The sequence below is a fragment of the Phoca vitulina genome, unplaced genomic scaffold (genome assembly GCF_004348235.1).
Source record: "Phoca vitulina isolate PV1807 unplaced genomic scaffold, GSC_HSeal_1.0 scaffold31, whole genome shotgun sequence".
Taxonomy (NCBI): Eukaryota; Metazoa; Chordata; class Mammalia; order Carnivora; family Phocidae; genus Phoca; species Phoca vitulina.
In genome coordinates, this window is record NW_022589734.1 from 6,370,991 (window position 1) to 6,397,270 (window position 26,280).

At 40.2% G+C, this 26,280-nt stretch overlaps 1 protein-coding gene across 15 annotated transcripts in view; it reads left to right on the forward strand.

Moving 5' to 3' along the window:
* Positions 1 to 26,280, forward strand: part of FARS2 (phenylalanyl-tRNA synthetase 2, mitochondrial) — a 715,905-nt gene that overhangs the window by 357,958 nt on the left and 331,667 nt on the right. For 13 of the 15 annotated variants that reach the window (XM_032424619.1, XM_032424618.1, XM_032424616.1 and 10 more), the window contains one exon: positions 3,794 to 3,954. In XM_032424619.1, coding sequence (XP_032280510.1) covers positions 3,794 to 3,954 — 161 coding nt within the window. The other 2 variants (XM_032424621.1, XM_032424620.1) reach the window with 2 other exon arrangements.

A 26,280-nucleotide genomic window follows, 5' to 3' on the forward strand; every position in this document is an offset into this window, starting at 1 on the left:
AACCCTCAGTTTGTTTCCTGAGATTAAGAATTCCTCATATCAGTGAGGTCATATGATACATGTCTTTCTCTGTTTGACTTATTTCGCTCAGCATAATACCCTCCAGTTCCATCCACGTCGTTGCAAATGGCAAGATCTCATTCCTTTTGATGGCTGCATAATATTCCATTATATATATATACCACATCTTCTTTATCCATTCATCATTCTCTCAATAGATGCAGAAAAAGCATTTGACAAAGTACAGCATCCTTTCTTGATCAAAACTCTTCAGAGTATAGGGATAGAGGGTACATACCTCAATATCATAAAAGCCATCTATGAAAAACCTACAGCGAATATCATTCTCAATGGGGAAAAACTGAGAGCCTTCCCCCTAAGGTCAGGAACGCGGCAGGGATGTCCACTATCACCACTGCTATTCAACATAGTATTGGAAGTCCTAGCCACAGCAATCAGACAACAAAAAGAAATCAAAGGCATCCAAATTGGCAATGTCTTCATATTCTTTGTCCATTTAAAAATTTAGCTTGTTGGGGCACCTGGGTGGCTCAGTTGGTTGAGCATCTTATCTGGCTCTTGATTTCGGCTCAGGTCATGATCTCAGGGTCATGGGATTGAGCCCCATGTTGGGCTCCACGCTCAGTGCGGAGTCTGCTGGAGGTTCTCTCTGTCCCTCTGCCCCTCCCCCTGCTCGCTCTCTCTCTCCCTCTCTCAAATAATTAGATTGTTGCTTTTCTTCTTACCTGCTTTTAGGGGCTCTTTGTTATTCTTGTTTTTGCTTTAGAAAATGTTTTGGGGGATGGGGACTAGCTGGGGATAGATGAAAGGAGCAAAAGCTAAGATACCAAAAAAAAAAACCCCAAAATAGTAGATATTAAATAAGATCTTACCCTGAATCTATTGCTCATTCAGTTACAGATATTATTAGGCTCAGGTGGTTGGTTATATCTAAAAAACTGATCATAAAATCTAAAAGATTAAGGAAAAAGCCTAAATCACAAAGCAGCATTAACATTCCTACCTATCTTTATTACTTTCTTATTGAAAAGACTATAGCAGGATGCCTGGGTGGCTCAGTCAGTTAAGCGTCTGCCTTTGGCTCAAATCATGATCCTAGGGTCCTGGGATCGAGTCCCACATCTGGCTCCCTGCTCAGCGGGGAGCCTGCTTTTTCCCTCTCCCTCTGCTGCTCCCCCTGCTTGTGTGTGCTCTCTCTCTCTCTCTGATAAATAAATAAAGATAAAATCTTTTTTTTAAAAAAGAAAAGACTAACGATTTCAGGAAAATGCTTTAAAGTTGTTTTAAAACTATTACCCATTATAATTCTTGAACATCACATTTTGTTTTTATTTTTTCACAGTAAATCCTCATTTGTACCTATATTAAATAGTAGTATCACAGGACATATTCATGTTATCATAGATTCTTCATAAGCTCTTACAGTCTGTCACTTAATAAATATGTATTTGTATAGCTATGATTTTTAATGACTCCATCAAAATGTCCTATAATTTTTAAGCCATTCCCTAATTTGGGCTACTCAGGTTGTTTCCATGTTTTTGCTCTTATAAGTTGTACTGCTGAGTATCTTCTTTCACTTATGTTTTTATTTTGTTGAATTATTTCCTTAGGATAAATTCCTCAGTAGAGTTATAAGAATAAAGAGTATGAACATTTTAAGGATCTTTATATGTATTGCCATGTTGTTTCCAAATTGTAAAAATACATAGCGTACCCAGCAGTGAATGAGGACGCTAGAACCACACAATGCAGAATGTGCTGGAGCCACATCACCAGGACTGTCAATTTTCAATTAAAGAAAAAAAATTCTTCTTTAAGTAGATTTTAAAAGTCTATCATGGTTATATTAAATTTCGTGTCTTTAACTAGTCACCAGGCTTTTTTTTAAGGCCTCATACATCAGTATGAATTATTCTAAAATATTTTGCCTCACACTTCAACTGCTCTCTTAGGCACCTGATCACAGGGTGAGGGGTTGTGGACACTTTTTCCTGACCCCACTGTCTGTGAGGTTAAATACCCCTCTTCCCTCTTCATCTGAATGTTCATTCTTACTCAGTTCATTCTTATGGGTGCTCTCAGCCAACCACCCGCTTTTCTTTCACATACACCTTTCCTCCTGCTACTGAGCCATTCTCTCTCTCTGTGATCTCTTTTTGACTATTTTAATTCATTCAGCTTTTAAACACACCATTTGCAGAGGCTCATACTTCTGCATGGCTTCTATTACACATTTATCCTTGTTGTTTTATTTATAAACAATTGTAGTAGGAGCACCTGGGCAGAAATGGATCCCCTCCCCTCTTACCTGCCTCAACCTTGAACCATCTGTGTTTCCAGAATCTACTTCCAACCATTCCATGCTGTACTGTCACCCCTTTGTTTTTTTGTGTGTGTGTGTTTTTTTTAAGATTTTTATTTATTTATTTGGCACAGAGAGAGAGAGAGAGAACACAGCAGGGGGAGAGTCACCCCTTTGTTATTGAAGATGTTCCTTGAGTCTGGAGTTTTCTTTTACCTTCACATTTTGGATTCGTGTTAGTTTTCTTTTGCTGGGTAACAAATTAGCCTCATACTTAATGGATTAAAACAACCTAAATTTATTATGTCACATTTTTCCTTGTATCAGAAGTCCAGGTGCAGATTGGCTGGGTCCCCTGCTCAGGGTCTTCATAGGTGGAGATCAAGGGGTCAGCAGGGCTTTGTGCTCTTCTGGAGTTCAGGGTCCTCTTCTAAGCTCATTCACACTGTTGGGAGAATTCATTTCCTTAAGGTTGTAGGAGTGAGGGTCCCATTTCTTGCTGACCGCCAGGACCTCCCCCGGCTTCTAGAGGCCTCGCTCAGGTCCTAGCCACATGGCCTTCTCATTTCTGTGAGCTGGTTTGCTCAGATGGACCTGCATATAAAGTAACCTAATCACAGGGGTGAAATCGCATCACGTTCCTGGAGCCACCCACACTCAAAGGGAGGGATTTACATAGGGCACGCATGTCGGGAGTGAAATCTTGAGGCCGTTTGCAGCCTCCCCAGGATCCTAATCATCTTTAGGAAAAATTATATTCCTTTCATGAGCCCTTTCTGTAAGCTTTTCTTGTAGTGTGTGTTGCTCCCTTGCCTTCTTCACACAGGGCTTTATATCTTTGGTCTTACTCTGCTTCAGGCAGGCGAAATAAACCTTTCAAGTTCATGGTTTTGCCATAATGTCAACAACACAGCTTACCTTTGGAGTCAATGATAGTAGATAAGCATTTTACTTTGGCTTTCTTGCTCTCCGTTTATTTTTGAGGTAACTCTTACTAAGGGTGAAGGTTGTTTTAATGAAATTGAGGGTTCTTTCTGAATATTAACAGTCCACTCTGGCATGTTTTGAACGCACCTGCCTGTCTAGTAAGCCATGTAGGGACAAGAGACCATCTTTTCTCTCTCCTCTGTAACCTGCACATAGTAGGCTAAATGTTTGAATCAGGGCAAACAAGGATTACTCAGAGGCAGGAACCAGGGCTTTAAAGAACCTGGAATATAATTATAAATGAAAGGCAATATTAGAGACAGTGTGACTCCAGAGTGCTTCAGTGAAGGAAGTGAGTGAGGAATGTGGGAAGCATGAGAAATGTTAAGACAGGGACCCTCGTGGATGTCTCCACAGCTCCCCCCCAGTGCCTCACCACTAGTAGGTGCTCAACCAGTAGTACTGGTTACTTATCAGCAAGGAGCATTCACCTGTGAAGTCTTTATATTTTGTAAATCAGTTTTGTTTTCCTAATTGTAGCTGGTGCTCAAGATCGGATCGGTTGGGCCTTTGGCCTAGGACTGGAAAGACTGGCCATGATCCTCTATGACATCCCTGACATCCGCCTCTTCTGGAGTGAGGATGAGCGTTTCCTGAAGCAGTTCCGCGTGTCAGATATCAACCAGAACGTGAAATTTCAGGTAAAAGGACTTGAAGAATCAAATAACAACAATAATAATAATGGTTTTTAAGAATTGAAGGGTCATATACTTGAAAAGAAACTTGTGGAATTTAAATATAATGTGTATTTGAAAAGAAGTTTTTTTTTAAGATTTTTTTTATTTATTTGAGAGAGAGCATAAGCAAGAGAGCAGGAGAGAACATGACCAGCGGGTAGGGATCAAGGGAGAGGGAGAAGCAGGCTCCCTGCTGAGCAGGGAACCTGATGCGGGGCTCTGTCCCAGGACCCGGGGATCATGACCTGAACTGAAGGCAGACATTTAACTGACTGAGCCACCCAGGCATTCCTTGGAAAGAAGTTTTAAATAGAGGTCCATAAAGACACATGAGTTCATAAACCATTAGAAATTGTATGCAGAAAAATAAGAGATTTATCAAGTTTTTAGTGTGAGCAAAGAACTAACTTTGGGCTTTGTTAATGACCATTTTATCATTATGAAATAGCCATCTTAAATCACCGATAATACTTTTAAAAATTTTAGTTTTTCTGGTACTAATGTAGACACACTGGCTTTCTTATGATTAGTGTTTGCAGTGTGTGTCCTTTTCCTCATTTTATTTTCACTCTAGGTCCTTATATTAAGTGTGCCTCTTCTAAACTGCATAGAGTTGGGTCTTTTTATTTAAGCCTGGATTTAACTGGAGTGTTGAATACCTCTTACAGTTACTATAATTACCTGGGAGATTCTTGGGCTTAATTCTGTCATTTTTTATTTCTTCCCCATTTCCCCCTTCTCTTCTTTCTTTCTTCATTTGGAAACTGAGGTTATGTGTTTTTTGGTTTGTTTGTTCTTTTATTCCATTTTATTACCCCTGTTCCTGTTCAGTCGTATTTTTTTAAAAGATTTATTTATTTGTTATTTTAGAGAGAGAGAGAACATGAGCTCTCCGGACCCTGAGATCATGACCTGAGCTGAAATCAAAAGTCAGTCACTCAACCAACTGAGCCACCTAGGCACCTCTCCATTTTGTATTTTTAAGTAGCTCTTCTAGATTACAACAGGCATAATTAACCCATCACCCTTTACCATGGTGACTGTTACACAGCTTCCTGAGACATTTAACATCCGTCAGGAGTGTAGTTTTGTTTACTCCTCTTGAATTTAATATTAGTGTTGTTACTTTATTTCTCCGTGTATTATAATCCCATAGTATATCACTGTATTTGCTTCAAATAGCCAACTGTCTTTTTAAAGAGACTTAAAGCCATGTTGTTTTATATCTCCCTTGATATTTACCCCACTGATCATCATTCCTTTGTGCCGATCTTGGTTTTTCTCTGTGATCATTTCCCTTTGGTCTGGAGAACTTCCTTTAATATTTTCCTGTAGTGCAGCATGAATGTTCGCAGTTTGCTTGTCTGGAAATGCCTTTTCTTCACCCTTACTTTTTAGGAGTATTTTCTATGAATATAGGTACCTGGGTTGCCAATTTGTGTACACGTGTGCTTGTATGTATGGGCGCATGTGGATGTGTGTGCATGTGTGTGTGTGTGTTTGTGTGAGTGAATGTGTAGGTTCCTTTCAGCTCTTGAAACATGTCCTTCCATTGCCTTTATCTTTGTACTCTGGTTTTTAGTGGTTTGACCTATGTGTGATTTTCTGTCTATTTTCCTGCTTGGGCTTTCACTGGGTTGGATTAATGTCCTTCAACTACCCTTGAAACCCTCATCTAAAATCTCTTCCAAAAATTCTACTCTATTCTTTCTTTTCTTTTCAGGCCGTAACTGCATGTATGTCAGACCATTTGAAATTATGCCATAGTATTCTGATTCTCAGGGTGTGTGTTTTATTACCGATTTTTTTTTTTTAGCTCAGTGCTTTATTTTGGATAGTTTTTGTTCTCTTATCTTTGGGTTTACTAACCTTTTCTGTTTTGTCCATTTAACTATTAAGCCCTTCCAATGAATTCATATTGTAGTTATCAGTTCTACAATTTCTATTTGCTTCCTTTTTAGAGTTTTTATTACTCTGGTGAATTCTTCATCTTTTCGCCCATTTTGTACATTTTCCCTTAAATTCTTTAGCATCTTCATAATAGTTGTTTTTAAGTCCTGTCTGTAAATTCCAACCATTTTGTTATCTGTTCTCCTTTTATTCTTTTTTCTTCTTTATTATGGGTCACGTTTTTCCTACTTTTCCACTTACCTTACTTTTATATTGTGTATAAAAGAACAAAGAAGCTGAAGTAGGTAATATCTGTCCTCAGAAAGCCTTGTCCTTTGCCCTGTCAGGCAGCTAAGGTGACTAGGCGAGATCTCTTTGTTCTAATCAGGAGTCAAACTGGATTTCATATCTGATTTCCCGTTGATGGTGAGATCTGGCCTGCAGCAGAGTCTGGGATCTCTGCATGTGAGATTACATCTCTCTCCTTTCCACCCAGTTGCCAGCTTCTTCACCACCAGTGCTTGCTTGCCAGGCAAAAGCATGATGAAGGAGCACTGACTGGCCGTGGGGTCTCGCCGTTTCTCCCCCTCCCAGTCTGCCACACTAGCCGATGTTTGGCTGGTCAAAGTTGGGCTCCTGTCTTCTTATTGCAGCCAGGTTTCTGCGCCAAGGGCAGGGTAGCTCTTCTGCCCACTCATGGCCGGGGTCTCATCTCCTTCTGAAATTCTGCTCGATTAGGCTTGTGTCCAGATCTCCTCAGTGTCTTGCACGACAAATAAGATTTCTAAATTTATTGTGTTCTCATCATTACAATGGGACCAGTGGTTTTCTGTGACTTTTTGTGTTCTAACCAAAAGTGGAAAAATCTCCTACAACTTATTCACATTTTTAGTTTCACCTTTAGTGGCCTTTAAAAAAAATCCTTTTTTTTTTTTCAAGTAAGCTGTTATTTTTGTTCTAGCACCAGGTCCTTCTAGGTTAATTTAGAATAAAGGTCCATCTAAATGATCAGCTGTGAAAACCTGACTAAGGATGTAAGTCTTTCTCATTCACCTTTTCATCTCGTTCAGTCATTTATTTAATTGGCAAATTTGATGGAACACCAACCAACACTGTACAGAGCAGGACGCTCAGTGCTGGCGGGACATTCACAGATGACTAACACAGTTGCTGCCACAAGTCAGTGGCTCAAGTCCAATCTTAAGTGCACTGTAACTGTCACCTCTTAGGAAACACAAAGATCCCCAGGAAGAGAGACATGTCATTTTTTGTCATTTCTTCTGCCTTCCAATTTCAAAATCAGTGCACGCCTACTTCACTATAATGTAATTTAAATGGCTCTCTTTGTGTAATGAACTTAACTTCTGATGGAGCAGTTAGGATTTGATCGCTGAAAAAATATCTGTCTATAAAATACTTTGGAAATTACGGATCACGGAGAGCTGTTTTCGAATTATTCACCCGTATTTAGTATTTATTGATTATATTCTACGCCAGCTCCCTATTGCTGGCATAGCAAGCTACCACAAACCTAGTGGCTTACAACATCCTTTATTATTTTATAGTTTCAGAGGTCAGAACTATAAGATCAGTCTGGGCTAAAGTGAAGGTGGCAGCAGGGCTGATTCCTTCTGGCGGCTCAAGGGGAGAATCCGTTTCCTTGCCCGTGAGCTTTTGTCGGGCTGTTCTCATTCTCAGATCATGGCTTCCCCTCACAGTGCCTTTTCCCCTCTCCTTCCCTCTGTGGTCACCTCGCCTTCTCTGAATTTTTGTCTTCCTCTTACAAGAAAAGGACCCTTGTGATGACATGAACCCACGAAGATGATTCAAGATAATCTCCACATCCCAAGATCCTTTTCTTTTCTTTTCTTTTCTTTTCTTTTTTTAATTTTTTTTATTATGTTATGTTAATCACCATACATTACATCATTAGTTTTTCATGTAGTGTTCCATGATTCATTGTTTGCGTATAACACCCAGTGCTCCATGCAGTACGTGCCCTCTTTAATACCCATCACCAAGCTACCCCATCCCCCCACCCCCCTCCCCTCTAGAACCCTCAGTTTGTTTCCCAGAGTCCATAGTCTCTCATGGTTCGTCTCCCCCTCCGATATCCCCCCTTCATTCTTCCCCTCCTGCTATCTTCTTTTTTTTTTTTTAATATATAATGTATTATTTGTTTCAGAGGTACAGGTCTGTGATTCAACAATCTTACACAATTCACAGCGCTAACCATAGTACATACCCTCCCCAGTGTCTATCACCCAGATACCACATCTCTCCCACCCCCCACCACTCCAGCAACCCTCAGTTTGTTTCCTGAGATTAAGAATTCCTCATATCATTGAGGTCATATGATACATGTCTTTCTCTGATTGACTTATTTCACTCAGCATAATACCCTCCAGTTCCATCCACGTCGTTGCAAATGGCAAGATCTCATTCCTTTTGATGGCTGCATAATATTCCATTATATATATATATACACCACATCTTCTTTATCCATTCATCTATTGATGGACATCTTGGCTCTTTCCACAGTTTGGCTATTGTGGACATTGCTGCTATAAACATTGGGGTGCATGTACCCCTTTGGATCCCTACATTTGTATCTTTGGGGTAAATACCCAGTAGTGCAATTGCTGGGTCGTATGGTAGCTCTATTTTCAACTTTTTGAGAAACCTCCATACTGTTTTCCACAGTGGCTGTACCAGCTTGCATTCCCACCAACAGTGTAGGAGGGTTCCCCTTTCTCTGCATCCCCGCCAACATCTGTCATTTCCTGACTTGTTAATTTTAGCCATTCTGACTGGTGTGAGGTGGTATCTCATTGAGGTTTTGATTTGGATTCCCTGATGCCGAGTGATGTTGAGCACTTTTTCATGTGTCTGTTGGCCATTTGGATGTCTTCTTTGGAAAAATGTCTTCTGCCCATTTCTTGATTGGATCATTTGTTCTTTGGGTGTTGAGTTTGATAAGTTCTTTATAGATTTTGGATACTAGCCCTTTATCTGATATGTCATTTGCAGGTATCTTCTCCCATTCTGTCAGTTGTCTTTTGGTTTTGTTGACTGTTTCTTTCGCTGTGCAAAAGCTTTTTATCTTGATGAAGTCCCAATAGTTCATTTTGCCCTTGCTTCCCTTGCCTTTGGCAATGTTTCTAGGAAGAAGTTGCTGCGGCCGAGGTCAAAAAGGTTGCTGCCTATGTTCTCCTTTAGGATTTTGATGGACTCCTGTCTCACACTGAGGTCTTTCAACCATTTGGAGTCTATTTTTGTGTGTGGTGTAAGGAAATGGTCCAATTTCATTCTTCTGCATGTGGCTGTCCAATTTTCCCAGCACCATTTGTTGAAGAGACTGTCTTTTTTCCATTGGACATTCTTGCCTGCTTTGTCAAAGATTAGTTGACCATATAGTTGAGGGTCCATTTCTGGGCTCTCTATTCTGTTCCATTGATCTATGTGTCTGTTTTTGTGCCAGTACCATACTGTCTTCATGATGACAGCTTTGTAATAGACCTTGAAGTCCAGAATTGTGATGCCGCCAGCTTTGCTTTTCTTTTTCAACATTCCTCTGGCTATGCGGGGTCTTTTCTGGTTCCATACAAATTATAGGATTATTTGTTCCATTTCTTTGAAAAAAGTGGATGGTATTTTGATGGGGATTGCATTGAATGTGTAGATTGCTCTAGGTAGCATTGACATCTTCACAATATTTGTTCTTCCAATCCATGAGCATGGAACGTTTTTCCATTTCTTGGTGTCTTCCTCAATTTCTTTCATGAGTATTTTATAGTTTTCTGAGTACAGATTCTTTGCCTCTTTGGTTAGATTTATTCCTAGGTATCTTAGGGTTTTGGGTGCAATTGTAAATGGGATCGACTCCTTAATTTCTCTTTCTTCTGTCTTGTTGTTGGTGTATAGGAATGCCACTGATTTCTGTGCATTGATTTTATATCCTGCCACTTTACTGAATTCCTGTATGAGTTCTAGCAGTTTTGGGGTGGAGTCTTTTGGGTTTTCCACATAAAGTATCATATCACCTGCAAAGAGTGAGAGTTTGACTTCTTCTTTGCCGATTTGGATGCCTTTTATTTCTTTTTGTTGTCTGATTGCTGTGGCTAGGACTTCTAATACTATGTTGAATAGCAGTGGTGATAGTGGACATCCCTGCCGCGTTGCTGACCTTAGGGGGAAAGCTCTCAGTTTTTCCCCATTGAGAATGATATTTGCTGTAGGTTTTTCATAGATGGCTTTTATGATATTGAGGTATGTACCCTCTATCTCTATACTCTGAAGAGTTTTGATCAAGAAAGGATGCTGTACTTTGTCAAATGCTTTTTCTGCATCTATTGAGAGGATCATATGGTTCTTGTTCTTTCTTTTGTTAATGTATTGTATCACGTTGATTGATTTGCGGATGTTGAACCAACCTTGCAGCCGAGGGATAAATCCCACTTGGTCATGGTGAATAATCCTTTTAATGTACTGTTGTATCCTATTGGCTAGTATTTTGGTGAGAATATCCATCCATGTTCATCAAGGATATTGGTCTGTAATTCTCCTTTTTGATGGGGTCTTTGTCTGGTTTTGGGATTAAGGTAATGGTGGCCTCATAAAACAAGTTTGGAAGTTTTCCTTCCATTTCTATGTTTTGGAACAGTTTCAGAAGAATAGGTATTAATTCTTCTTAAATGTTTGGTAGAATTCCCCTTGGAAGCCACCAAGATCCTTTTCTTAATCACACCTGTAAAGTTCTTTCTGAATGGAAAGTAACCTGTTCACGGCTTCCAGGCATTAGGACATGGGCATCTTTGGAGGGCTGTTATTCAGCTTATCACATGTACCTTTATATGTTCCCTTTTCATGCTGGCAGGTAGAAGAGAGCAGATTTTGTGGTTAGATATAAGTAATGCAGACAGTACTAGAGTGTTAGCAATTTTTACCTGTGTGGAGTGCTCATGGATATACGTATATGAGAAGAGTGAGACTCATTGTGTCAATGTTGTTGGCCTGTCTTAAGAATACTATTTAACATGATCATTCTACTGTGTGAGGCTCTTCTCCAGAGCAGAGGGGAGGACACATGAGGGGAAGGTCTGCTAACAACTGTGTGTTTGTGGCTTCTCTAGCTGGGAAATTCTGGGAGCCATTTGGGAATTGTATTGTGCAGGGCTGGCAGGAGGCAGGAATTTCTTTTCTTCCATCTCCCTTCAGGCCATCCAAGATTATGTTTTAGGCTCTTGGCTTCTCTGGCATCTTCCCCTGCACAGTCTCCACGGTCTTCTAAATCCATCCGTCTGTTTCGCTAGGCTGGCTCTCTTCAAGGGGCTAGCAGCAGTCTGATTTGTCTCACCCCAGGGCCCCATCTATGCCACTCTTGCCCAAAATCCTTCAGACCATCGTGTGCATCTAGTAAGTAGGAAACTCACGTTATGATGTGTTGATTTTTGGTGTCTGTTTGACATGGTTTGAGTCCAGCGCTTTGTTGTGGCTCTCTTTGCCCAACCTTGATCAGTGCCTGATATACATGGATGAACAAACTGGTGGTTTCATCATCCAAGTGTCTTCTTATTCTGCACAAGAGATCTTTGTCCCGCACTCTAGCTCCCCTGGCTGGGCTTATATTCTGACCTTTGGGCCCTTGTTGTGTGTACATCTGCCAACTCCCCTAGGTGCCATTCACTGTTTCCATGCATGAGTTGAATCTTCAACAATCCAAGTTTTGTTCATCTTTGAAGTGTTAACAGTCCTAAATTGTGAATTCAATATTTAGTCCTATACAGAGTAATTCTTGTTATTGAAAATCATTCATTAATCATCATTGTACGGGCGCCTGGGTAGCTCAGTTGGTTAAGCGACTGCCTTCGGCTCAGGTCATGATCCTGGAGTCCCTGGATCGAGCCCCGCATCAGGCTCCCTGCTCGGCAGGGAGTCTGCTTCTCCCTCTGACCCTCCCCCCTCTCATGTGCTTTCTCTCTCATTCTCTCTCTGTCAAATAAATAAATAAAATCTTAAAAAAAAAAAATCATCATTGTACATTTTATTTACAAATTTTACTTAAATATTGTGAATTCCACACGTGTCCATAGTTGCTCACGAGGTCAGTCCCTATTTGATGAAATAATGCTGGTTGTTGGTTGTTCTCTTTTCTCCCAGTTAAGGAGTTTTATTGGCTTTCTTCTGTGGGCACAGGCTGTATTTGTCCCTAATCCTGAATATTACTCCAAATACTTGTCACTGCAACAGGAGTAGGTGAGCATGGACAGGTGGTGGCTCGCAGGCCTCTCCTGCCACACCCTGTGCAAGAGCATCATAATAACAGTCACATTTAGTGCTTAACACTCATTTAGGCCTCATTCTCTGTTCAGTACTCTAAAGACCTTACATGCCTTAAGGTAGTCTTCTTAATAACCCTCTAAGTTTAGGTACGATTATTCTTTGCACTTTACAGTTGGGGAAATGGTCGAGAGAGAGAGCATAAGCAGGGCAGAGGGAGAAGCAGGCTGCTCGCTGAGCAAGGAGCCCGATGCGGGACTCGATCCCAGGACCCTGGAATCAGGATTAAATTTTTCTAACAGTTCCAAAGATTGGTGTACAGTTTCTAGAAAAATAAGGCATGGAGTGAAATTACCCAGTTTATTAACTTACTGGTAACAAGCTGTGTGTGTTAATGCTTCTCACACTTCAGCGTGGAGATGAGTCACTGGAGGATCTTGTTAATATGCAGATTCTGATTTAGTATGGCTAACACGGAGCCTGAGACTGTGTTTCTAACAAACTCCCAGATGATGCTGACGTTCTTGGTCCATGGACCACACTCTGAAGCTACAGAAGGATGGACAAACTCATCTTACTTGTCAGAGCCTCAGCTACCTCACCTGTAAAATGGGATGATGAAGTGAGATAGTCTGACCAGGTGATCAAACTCACTTCTTCCTCTGGTGCATTCTAGATTTCGGTTTAGTAGAACTGATGTGGAAAACAACGGCAGAAGAAAAATTACTAAATTTTCTTACCACTTACAGCCCACTGACAAGTCCTTGAAACTGGTGGAGAGACCTTCCTCTAGGAACTCAGCTGCCTGGATGTTAATACTCTGCTAAGGGCAAAAGGCAGCCTTAGCCCGACCCCCAGTCTCCTGTAAGTCCTTCCTTTGGAAACTCCCTTTATCTCTACCCCCCCCAAGATACATGTTGACAGTCATCCTCCAAGCATATGACCCACTGATATATATGTCTGAAGGGTCTCAGGACTGAGGACTTACTGAACAGTAATAAATGACTTTTTCCTAACAATAGCTAGCCCCCGTCAGGGTCCTGGAAACTTTGCTTCCAAAATATCTGGGAGGCTTAAGCTATCCCTAACCCCCTCCCAACTTGAAAGTATATAATGGGCCACTCCTCATGACCCCGGTGCTGCTCTTTCTGCCCACGGTTCCTGTCCCTTTGCTTTAATAAAACCGCCTTTTGGCACCAAAGACATCTCAAGAATTCTTTCTTGGCCGTCGGCTTTGAACCCTAACATCTTTCCTTCATCATAGCTATTACAATAAGTAGATCTATGAATTATGATTCCTTTGAACTAATCTTGAAATTCTTCTTTCTTCTTGCCCTGTGAATTTCAGTTGCAATTCTGTAACACTTTTGTTTTTATGACCTGCCAAAGGTCTTCCTTTCTTCTTCCTTTCCTTCTTTTCCTCTTCCTTTCCCTTCCGTCCTTCCTCCCTCCTTCCTTCCTGTCTTCCTTTCTCTGTCTCTCCCCCTCTCTCGTTCGTTCGTTTATTCATTCATTCATTCATTCATTCTTTTGTATTTGTCAATGTGAGAGGACTGTGTGAATAAACTCATACAGTTTAAATGCATATTTAAAACATGCTTAAGTCAGAGATTTTTTTGTGTGCTTTATTTATGAAGAGAAAACAGTAGTACTTAATTTAGAAAAAAAACAGAACTAGAGATGTGAGGGATGAGTCTGGATGCTCACGGGATGTGGTGCAGGCCTCAGTAGGACGGTGACTGTGAAAGTCATCTCTGAGGTCAGTCATGGATAGATTCCTGCGGGAAAGTGTGTCAGAGTTTGGCCTCGCTCTCCCTATAATACGAAGCATCAGCGGGGATGCTTGGTTATATGAAGACCGGGAGTCTCTAGAGGCCAGGGTTAGCCATTTTCCATAATTGTGTTTAATACCTTATAATACTTGCCATTTGTTGAGTGCTGTGTGCAGGCCACTGGACTAAATGCTTTGCCAGCCTTATAGCTTTCATTCATCACAATCTAATGGGGTGGGTACTATCAACTGATTTTATTGGTGATGCAACTGAGGCTAGGAAGTACCAGTAACTCAGCCATGAGAACTGCAGTGGTAAGTGACATAGCTAGAATTTTGTCTTCAGCTGACTGCAGAGCACTCCTGATGGTGAACTAGTAAACTGTTGTGCCTAGACTGAAACACTGTTCTGGAATCAGGAAGATAAAATGAAAGTTCCTGACATCACATTGTTTCCAATCTGGAAGAAGAGACAGCTTTATCAAGAGATAATTATAAAATAAAATAAAGTAAGTAACGGAGCTGTATAGTTACGTGTAGAATTTTGCTGACACTGACCAGTGCATGTGGAGGTCAAAATTGTCTTCTTCCTTTTTTTTTTAATCCCTTTTTGCTAGTTTAATTCTCGAACTCCCTCCATGTCTCTCCAGAATTGTATTAGGACTTGAGCCTGTGATTACTTGCTAATCTCCATGGCTTGGAATAGTTCCTAGATCTCGTTCTGCTGTCATTATAAATGTTGTCTGATAGTGACTTACTGCAGGATTAGGCAGAGTTTCTTCATTCTATTCCCAAATAAATCCAGCTGTGAGGATCCCATCAGCTTCATTGTGTTGCAATGATATGAATGGATCTCCAATTTTTTCACTATTTCCATGTGCATTTTTTCCCAAATCACACATACACAGAAAACACGTAAGTATTTTTCTTTATCTAGAAAGCGGTGTTTATCCCCGGAAACTGCAGGTGTACCTCATTTAGTGTGCTTCGTCTTATCGCCTTGCACAGACACTGCATTTTTTACGAAATGAAGGTCTGTGGCAACCCTGAGTCCAGCAAGTCTGTTGGCTCCATTTTTCCAGTATCATTTGCTTGCTTTGTGTTTCTTTGTCACATTTTGGTACTTCTTGCAATACTTCAAGCTTTTTCATTATCACTGTATTTGTGAGGTGATCTGTGGTCAGTGATCTTTGATCTTACTAGTTCAATTATTTGGGGCACCACAAACCAAGCCCATATAAGACACTGAACTTAATTGAAAAATGTTGTGTATGTCCTAGCCACTCCACCAACCAGCCCGTCCCCCCATCTCTCCCCCTCTCCTCAGGTTCCCCTATTCTCCGAGACACAACAATATTGAAATCAAACCAATTACTAACCCTACATGGCCTCCAAGTGTTCAAGTGAAAGGAAGAGTTGCATGTCTCTCACTCTAAATCAAAAGTTAGAAATGATTAAGCTCAGTGAGGAAGGCATGTCGAATGCCGAGACAGGCCAAAAGCTAGGCCCCTTGCCCCAAACAGTTAGCCAAGTTGTGAATGTGAAGAAAAGTTCTTGGAGGAAATTAAAAGTGTTACTCCAGTGAACACATGAATGATAAGAAAGCAAAACAGCCTGATTGCTGATACGGAGAAAGTTTTAGTGATCCAAATGAAAGACAACCAGCTATAACATTTCCTTAAGCCAAAGCCTAATCCAAGGAATGATCCCAACTCTCTTCAATTCTGTGAAGGCTGAGAGAGGTGAGGAAGCTACAGAAGGGAAGTCTGAAGCCAGCAGAGGTTGGTTCATGAGCTTTAAGGCAAGAAGCCATCTCCATGACATCAAAGTATAAGGTGAAGCAGCAAGTGCTGATGGAGAAGCTGCAGCAAACCATCCAGAAGATCTAGCTAAGGTCACTAATGAAGGTGGGTGCACTAAACGACATATTTTCAGTGTAGACAAAACAGCCTTCTATTCAAAAAAGCCGTCTAGGACTTTCATAGCTAGAGAGGAGGAGTCAATGCCTGCCTTCAAAGCACAGGCTGACTCTCTTGTCAGGGGCTAATGCAGCTGGTGACTTGAAGTTGAAGCCGATGGTCATTTACTATTCCAAAAATCTTAGGGCCTTTAAGAATTATGCTAAATCTACTCTGCCTGTGCTCTATAAATGGAACAACAAAGCCTGGATGATAGCACATTTGTTTATATCATGGTTTACTGAATATTTTAAGCTCTCTCTTGAGACTTACTGCTCAGAAAGGTCCTTTTCAAAATATGACTGCTCATTGACAGTGCACCTGGTCACCCAACAGCTCTAATAGAGATGTACAATGAGATGAATGTTGTCTTCGTGCCTGCTAACACAGTATCCATTCTGCACCTCATGGGTCAAGGAGTGATTTTAACTTTCATGTCTTAGTATTTAAGAAATGCATTTCATGAGACTGTAGCTGCCATAGATAGTGATTCCTCTGATGGATCTGGGCAAACTGTATTGAAAACATTCTGGAAAGGACTCACCATCCTGGATGCCATTAAGAACATATATGATCCATGGGAAATGGTCAAAATATCAACATGAACGGGAGTTTGAAAGAAGTTGATTCCCACCCTCATGGTTGACTTTGAAGCATTCAAGACTCCAGTGGAGGAAGGAACTGCAGATGTGGTGGAAAAAGCAAGAGAACTAGAATTAGAAGTGGAGCCTGGAGTTCTGACTGAACTGCTGCCATCTCATGATCAAACTTGAATTGATGAGCAAAGACAGTGGTTTCCTGACATGGCACCTACTCCCGGGGAAGATACCGTGAAGACTGTTGAGATGACAGCAGAGGATTTAGAATGTGACATAAGCTTAGTTGATCAAGCAGCGGTAGGGGGTGAGAGGATTGACTCCAATTTTGAAAGAATTTCTATTGTGGGTAAAATGCTATCAAACAGCATCGCATGCTACAGAGAAATCATTTGTGAAAGGAAGAGTCAATCACTGTGGCAGCCTTCACTGATGTCTCATTTTAAGAAATTCCCACAGCCACCCCAACCTTCAGCAACCACCACCCTGTTCAATCAGTGGTCGTTGACATGAAGGCAAGATCCTCCACCAGCAAAAAGAGTACAATTCACTGAAAGCTCAGATGATGGTTAGCAATAAAGTATTTTTAAATTAAGGTATATACATTGCTTTTTAAGACATAATGCTATTGCACATTTAATAGACTTCAGTATAGTATAAACATAACTTCTGTATGCACTGGGGAACCAAAAAATTCATTTGACTTGCTGTATTGTGATATTTGCTTTATTATGAACCTGTAATAGGAAGAAGTAGAGGAAGATGTGGGGACGATGACCATCTATAGAACCTTTTTTATGTGCTCTGTAATCATTGTTGACTGCAAAATAAAGAGAGATGCAATGAGCAAGAGAATGGACAAGTTTGTATTAGGAATCATTATAGTGCTTATATGTAAAGCATTATATTAGAACCTATCACATAGTAAGTGTCTCATCCAGGTTAACTAGTATTCATATTTTTACCACCACCACTACTATTACTATCACCACCACCACCATAACTACTACAAAACATAACTCATCTGAGCGCAGCAACTACAGTCCTCATGATTCCTGGCCCTTCCTGCCCATAATTTCCACCTTTAGCTTGCTTTGCCAACATTGGTGTTATGTAACCCCACTCTTATGATGTGAGGACATTTCACTGACCTGCAGTCTATGGAGTCCTCTGGACTATGGCCCCATGTTTGTATTGGAGCCTCTATCCTCAGAGGCCTATGGATTTATGACTATTTTTGTTTGTTTTTGTTTTTGTTAAGGCAGGGGATCTTGTGATACATTTATACATTTCAAAAACTGTTACCACAAAGTTCTGTTTTGTTTAAGGCCCTTTAAAAAAAGTAAGAATGAGATCTTCCGGTGTCTTCTTCCACAGCTCTCTTGTAGTGTAGATTAGAAGGATGTGTGTTACATGACCTTTATATGTACACACATTCAATATCCATATTACATTGGCTATTAACCTTGGAGATATACAAGAACTTCTTATTTATAGACAACACATTAAACTTAAAATCTTGCCAACAAATTATGTCCAGTATATTTTAGAAATTATCTATCTGACTAGAGGAGGTTTTGGTATTTTTAAAAAAAGATTTTATGTATTTATTTTAGAGAGAGATAAAGAGAGTATGCACAGGGGTGGGGGGTGGTAGAGGGGCAGATGGAGAGGGAGAGAGAGAATCCCAAGCAGACTTTGCACTGAGTGCGAATCCCAGTGTGGGGCCCAATCCCACAACCCTGAGATCATGACCTGAGCTGAAAGCAAGAGTCAGACCCTTAACCAACTGAGCCACCCAGGCACCCTGAGGAGGTTTTGGTATTTCTGTCTCTGGAACCAGGGGGATACATTAATACTGTACAGAATCATCTAAACTGGATACTAATACTTGATAGATCATAAAGTTAAAAATTACAGTTTTAGAAAATATTTCATAATGTATATGTGTTTCAAACCATCACATTGCACACCTTAAAAATATATACAATTTTGATTTGTCAATTTTACCTTCATAAAGCTGGAGAGAAAAAGTTAGAGTTTTAAAAGGAAGTCATCAGAATAGAGACCAGAAACAAATACAGTTTTGAAGGAATTGTCATAGGAAGAAAGAACATGTCAATTAAACAAGGATGAGTAGGTCAGTGGGTTTTCTCCCCAGGTATGAACATGGGAAGTTGTTACAGGATTGCAATAGGGGATGCTTTTGGCTTCAACCAAGAAAAAGCCAACTCAAAATAGTTTAAGAAGAACAATAGCAAGCATCCCTCGGTGATGCCAGGCTCTAGAACCTTGAGCGTTTTTTCCCCTCAGGGTTGAAAGATGGCGGCAGGAGCATCGAGCATCACCTCATGCGACTAGATCCAGAAGCAGAAAGCAGAACACCTTTGTTTCCTTTTTTAAGTGTGAGGGAAAGTTTTCCAGAAGTCTTCAGCAGTCTGTTCACCTCATTTTCAAGGTAGTTGGAATGGTCTGTGAAGGTAGCTTGCTGTTTTCTGATATTTATACTGAGCTCATGTCAGTAAGGCTTATTCTTCTGCATTATTTCACTACCAGCAATGCTAGATGCTTACAATTAGGCCCCGTGGCCATGCTGTCTCTTATTACCACAGCCATTTTTATGAATAAACAGTCACTTATGAAATGGGATGATGAGGCTGCTACAAAAGCTATTCCAGCCTAAAACCTGCCTTCTGCTGGCTAATGCTTGAAATCATCCCTTAGAGTTTGACCCCCTCATCAAATGTGAAATATTCCTTTTGCGTAGAATATGCTGTGCCTACTGCCCTAGGGCAATTGGATTGGATTCACAGACATATGTGACTGTGGGACATTTTTTTCTCTATCTCAAATTGAGTACAGAAATCAGGGTCACCATGGCCTATCCAACGATGTTAGCTATCTTGGCCAAAGGGGAAAAGGGCTGAAATACTAACCTCAAAGCCATCCAACCTAGGATTGAGATCCTGGGAGTTGTCAAAGACATAACAAGTGTTGACTGGAGCCAATTCAAATGGAAAATTCAAGCTTTATGTTAATGTTCTGGGGACCAAATTGAAGCCAAGTAATTTACCTTACTAAATTCTTAGTCAAGAAAGATAAGTGTGGTTGTTCCGTGTCTTTAATTTATCTCATCCTGCGCAATAGGAAAAACAAGTCTCTTCACTGTTGCAATTAGAGAGGGCTCTGCTCCTTCACTCATAGGATAAGGAGGAGCATTTGGGTTCATCTGAAATATTAGGACTTAGATTCAGCCTGTGTTTAGATAGAGAAATGAGAAATACTTTGTGATCACATTATTGCACAGCTTTTCACACTTTGTGCCTTTATGTTGGTATTCTATATCTGTAATCTTGTGATCTTGAAAATGAAGAATGGTTAAAGTAAGCAGTAATTTGTATAGTAGATAGCTTAATTATTCTTTCTATCACTTGGCTGAGTAATGAATCAAATGTTTTCTTTCAATATGAGGGAAGAATTTATTTTCTGAAGGGCCTCCCTGTGAGTTTTATAAATGACAATTATAGACCGTAATTCACTACCAAAGATAGTGAATGAGAAATACATGACCCTAGTCCATTTGGCAGATTTTGAACTCCAGGTTAACTGCTGTCTGAGAGCCAAATAGCTATTTTATATTTATTTTTATTTGTTTTTAAAATGATAAATATTCTAAACACGTAAGCATATATTTCATGATTTGATTTGCTAATAACATAGGACTGTTTGCCTTCTTCCCAGCTAAGCCGTTACCTCTCTCAAATGTGCTAGGGTTTTACCACAGATTCTTCTAGAGACTGAAAGCATCAGAAGTGCAGTTGACCCACGTAACTGTCTCTTTCCTGCTATCCTCCCCAGAGGTGACCCCTGACTTCAGTTTGATGTTGACCATTCTCATGTTATTTATAGATATTCAAAAACAGTTTATAAGATTGCTTCAAAATGCATATTAAGTGGCCAAAATAGTTAAAAGATAGAAATTCAAATGGATTTTATGAGAGAATTGAGTGGATTCTAAAATGCATGTAGAAATACAGAGGGCCCGGAATGGCCAAATAACCAATGTGGAAGGATTTGCTTAATCTGATGTCAAGTCCTTTTTAAAAGCTACATGGACAGAGAGGCCCGCAGGATGTGGTGAGGAGCCCAGAAACACGTCTCTGTACTACCCTAGACCTATGACCACTCCTGCACTGTGGGACAGACAGACAGAAGGAGCCTTTTGTGCAAGTGGAGTGGGGAAAATTGAGTGTCCATATGGAAAAAATGGAACTTGACCCCAGGTTCCTAATTATTCAAAAATGAATTTCAGGGGATTTGTAAATCTCAATGCAAAAAGCAGTTTGTTAGCTACTGACTTTGAAAGAGCCATTTTACCAGGAGTGATTCTTTGATTATTATTGGAGTAAATTGAATTGGGGAGATTGAGTTAAATGAACTATGGTAATATAAAACTAAAACCTAATTCGATGTCTGATCTTAAAAGTTTTAAAATGCGTATTTATTTAAAGTCGTCGCTCTAAGTTTTTTTGTAAAGCATTTTATCAAATAAGAGATGTTTCCTTCCATTTCTAGTTTGCTAAGTGCTTTTATCATAAATGACTAAAAATTTGTCAATAAATTTGATATTTATATATTTTATATACATATGTAAGTATATATTTTGTCCATATATTTAGAAGCACTCTCATAATTTTTTGGCTTTATGCTGTTAATATAGTGACATATAGTGATTATTTTTTGCATGTTAAAGCCTTCTATTCTTGAAATAAATATGGTTGGAATATATGGTCTTTTTATATATTTCTGGATTTGATTTGGAAATATTTGTCTAGGATTTCTAAATTTGTGTTCAAGGGTGAAATAGATCTGCAGTTTTCTGTTTCTTATCTTCTTATCAGGTTTTGAAGTTAAAATTATGCTATCCTCATAAAACTAATTTGGAAGTATTTTTCTTTTTTTCTATGAGACAATATTTTGAAGATCAGCATTCTTTCTTTCTTAAACTGTCTGATCCAATTTACCAGTGAAGTCATCGGGGCCTGGAGTTTTCTTTGTGAGGAGTTTTTAACCACAGGTTAAATTTCTTTTAACTGTTACTAGGCTATTCAAATTTTGTTTTCTTTGGGTCAGTTTTGATAAACTGTATTTTTTTCTAGGACTTTGTTTCATCTAACTTTCAAATAATGTATTGGCATAAAGTTGTTTGTAATATTTTCTTATTATCCTGACTTTAAAAAAAATATTTTTAATTGGGGTGCCTGGGTAGGGCTCAGTCGGTTAAGCTTTTGCCTTTGGCTCAGGTCATGATCCTGGGGTCCTGGGATCGAGCCCAACAGGGAGGCTGCCTCCCTGCTCGGCAGGGAGTCTGCTTCTCCCTCTGCCTCTGCTACTCGCTACTCTCCCTGACTTGTGCTTGCAGGCTCTCTCTCACTCTCTCAAATAAATAAAATCTTTAAGAAAATCTATTTTTTTTTTTTTAAAGATTTTATTTATTTATTTGAGACAGAGAGAATGAGAGAGAGAGAGCACATGAGAGGGGGGAGGGTCAGAGGGAGAAGCAGGCTCCCTGCTGAGCAGGGAGCCCGATGCGGGACTCAATCCAGGGACTCCAGGATCATGACCTGAGCCGAAGGCAGTCGCTTAACCAACTGAGCCACCCAGGCGCCCAAGAAAATCTATTTTTAATTAATCAGTAGTTATGCACATTTACTAACATTTTATCAAATTCAGTACTCATCCTTTTTTTTCCATACTGAGACTTTTCTTAGATTTTGCTTTTCTTTTTAATGAAGTATATCCTTTGAATGTTTTTCTCTGAGGGAACGTAAGTGGTAAACTCTTGGTCTTTGTATATCTGAAAATGTCTTCCTGTTGCCCTCATTCTTGAATAATAATGTAGTGGGGCATAAAAGAGTGGTCATTCCCCTGTATCACTCTGAAGGTAGTACTTCTGGCCTTTGTAAGTCTGATTTAATCAAATTGTCATTTCTTTGTAGATAATAATGCCTTTACTCTTGGGTGATGTTTAAGGCTTTCACTTTATGTTTGATGTCCTCCTATTTTACTGTGTTGCGTGTTGGTGTGGATTTATCTTTATTTATTCCTCTTAGTACTTGAAGGATACTTTGATTCAATTCTAGAAAAATCTGCGTTATGATCTCTCTGAGTAGTGGTTCTCCTCCATGCCCTCTTTTACCTTTATTGTGGAGTCTCCTGTTGTATGTTGGAGCTTCTTAGTTATCAGCCACATATCCTAACTATTCTTTGATAGTTTTTATTTTTTTGTCCTCCTGTGCTAGTAAATCTCTCAGTAATTTCTACCAATTCAATAGTTTTTCTCTTGAGTTTTGTTTTTTTTTAACTTTATAACTTCTTATTTCCAAGATCTCTAGTTCCTTTTCTTCTCCAACTTCTTGTTTTATTTCTGCCTGGTTTAATTTTCTAATTCCTTGCTTTTTAAAATGGTTTTTACTTTGTTTAGCAATTTGAATACCTTCATTATGCTTATTTTAAAGGCTCTAGCTATTCTATAATATTAGTGTTACCTAAAGTGAGTTCATGCTCTGGTTGTTGATTTAGTTGGTTGTGTTTATTTTTCAGTGTTTCAAAAATCTGACTTTGCCAACTCATTTTTATACCTGTTCATTTTTTCTTCTTTTTTTTAAAAATCACAAACACTCTACTCATCCCTCCTTGTCTACTGATCTCTATGGTCTAGACTTGGTCCCAATGTGCCCCAGTTGACAACTGGTCTTATAATGGCATTTTAGAGTACCCACCTCTTGATTATAATGTAGTCACCAAGTTCAAGAGACTGTATCTGCTTCTTTCTTTTTTTTGCCCAGGCCCACAGCTTCCTATTGAGGAGGTGATTCAAAGCATTAACTCAGAATGGTAGCATGACAGGAGGTTGAAATGAGACCATGGGACAATAATTTATTTAACATTCAGGGTTTTTTAATTTAATTTTATTTTTTTAAAGATTTTATTTATTCATTTGAGACACAGAGATACACACAGAGAGAGAGAGAGAGAGAGAGAGAGAGAGAGCATGAGCAGAGGGAGAAGCAGAGGGAGAGGGAGAAGCAAACTCCCCGCTGAGCCAGGAGCCCAATGTGGGGCTCGATCCCAGGACCCTGGGATCATGACCTGAGCTGAAGGCAGATGCTTAACCATCTGAGCCACCCAGGCGCCCCCAGGGTTTTTTTTAATTTTTTTTTATTTGAGTATAGTTGACATACAATGTTACATTAATTTCAGTGTACAACATAGTGATTCAGTATCTCTATACACTATGCTCTGCTTACCACCAGTGTAGCTACCATCTGTCACCATACAATGCTACGACAATACCATTGGCTATATTCCCAATGCTGTGCCTTTTAATTTTGTGACTTATTCATTACATAACTGGAAGCCTGTACCTCCCACTCCCCTTCAACCATTTTGCCTATTCCTCTCTCCCACCCCCCTCCGGCAACCATCCGTTTGTTCTCTGTTTTTATAGGTCTGATTCTCCTTTTTGTTTGTTTATTCACTTTGTTTTTGAGATTCCATATATAAGTGAAATCATATGGTATTTGTCTTTCTCTATCTGATTTATTTCGTTTAACATAATACCCTAGGTCCATATTGTTAGAAATGGCAAGATCTCATCCTTCTTTACAGCTGTGTAATATTCGTGTGTGTGTGTGTGTGTGAGAGAGAGAGAGAGAGAGAGAGAGAGAGTGAGAGAGAGAGGTGACATATATATGTGTCACATCTTCTTTATCCATTCATCTATTGATAGCCACTTTGGTTGCTTCCATTATCTTGGCTGTTATAAATAATGCTCAATAAACATGGGGTATCTATATAACATTTAGGTTTTGGTTGATTCTCTCCTTGTTCACCAGAAACCAAGTTATATGGCGTGTGTGTGTTTGTAACAATCAGCCTTTTCCTCTCCCTGACAATCCTTTGGCACAGCCCATTTCTAGAGATGTACCCAGGCCTCTGAGCTATTAGTAACTCCACCTTTTCTTCTCCCAAACAGCCAAAGCATGCTTTTATGCAAGTGATAACCTCCACTTTAATTGGAGTGTGTATCTATATAGTATATGTTATATATAACTACTATATAATATATAAAATAGCACTAAGTTTCTACACTGGTGGAGTAAGTCCAGTCATAATCTCCAAGGTCATTCCATAGTTTGTGATGCTCTGAAGGTGAGAAGGATTTCCTTGTCTCCTCTCCTGCCCACCTCAGATTACATTGCTTCTCCTCACATTCCATTTTACTTAATTTTACCAGCTTTAAAAAAAAAAAACAAAAAACTTGGTTATAGAAAGATATTATTACTGTGCCTTGGCCTCCATCCCTCAGAAAAGTCTTCCCAGATGGTGGAAATACCTCCAAACTGATTTTGGATTCTAAGATCCAAAAAAGGAAAAAGAAGATGGTAACATGGAATTAGGGAAGGAGAACCAAATCTTTGTCTTTTTAAAATCATTTCCTCCAGAACCACTATTTATTGAGGAGCCTCAAGGGTGCCCCATCATCGTGGCCCTCCTCCCTGCGGCAACCTTCTGCAGGCATGGAAGTAGAGATAGCTTTTCACCCTGGGCCTTTGCAGTGGCTCCTGTGCCCTCAGTGGCATCCCTGGCCATCAGAAAACACTGTGGATATTGAAGAATCCCTCCTCTGTTGGCTTCCGATTATTTGTGCTAACAGTGCAGAACATAAGCCTCTCTCTCTTTCTCTGCCTTTTTCATTCCTTCTGTCTTTTGTCTGTCTCTGTCCTTCCATCTCTCCGTCTCTGTTCCTCTCGCTGTCTTTTTCTAGGTGACATTTTCTCTTACTCTCTGTCACTCTTTTAATATGTGTTTCTGATCCAAGTAAGGTTGTCAACATAGGTCCTAGGCTGCATGAAATCCCAAAGGAATTACTTCCCTGCTATTTATTGAGACCGTAGCTGATGTATATGGAATATGACAGGATTTATCCCAAACCTAAGAACCTTATCAATTATTCATTCAGAAAACTTTTTGAGCATCGGCTCTTGTGCCAGGCACTGTGCCTGCCTCGGGGGGTTGTAGAGAGAGTCTAGTCCCTTGCCCCCGAGCTCATGCACTAGTGGAGAAGACATTAATATGGATACGTGCTTGATAAAGGTCAACCAAGGGAGTCCGGACCAGTGGGAGGCAGTCAGGTCAATAATGGGGGGAAAGGGGACTGAGGACAAAGGCCTGGAGGCACCACTCGGCCATGGTCTCTCATTCTGTTTAGGTTATTTACAGGGGAGTGTGCTGAGATAGAGGGGAAATGTGGACAAGGGCAAATTTTAAGGACATGAAAGTTAGGGTTTGCACTTTCTCTGGAAGGCAGTTAGCAAGACAACAAATGTGGTGATCGAATTTCCATTTTAGACATATCAGAGTTCTGATAATATAAGGGTGGGCTGGGGCACAAGGCCAGAAGTCCCGCCTGGGCCTAGCCCAGGGACTAGAGAGGAACTGATGGGAGGCTGAGGGGGGCAGTAGGAGAGAGACTAGAAGCTAGGGTTTCGGCTCACGGCATTTTCAGAGACACAGTTGAAAGGTCTTGGGGCCTGGTGTGAGCAGAGTGCCCTGACCGTACGCCTCATCATCTGAGTTGAGATTCGGCTCCCTTTGAGAGTGACAGGGGGCTCTGTTGCTAACTATGCTGCAGCCACACAGACAGACTGGTATTGACCTGGGCACACTGGGTGTTGAAACACTGTGGGGAAAGACACGAGAAGCCAGGTTTCCGGCTTGGGTGGGAAACGAC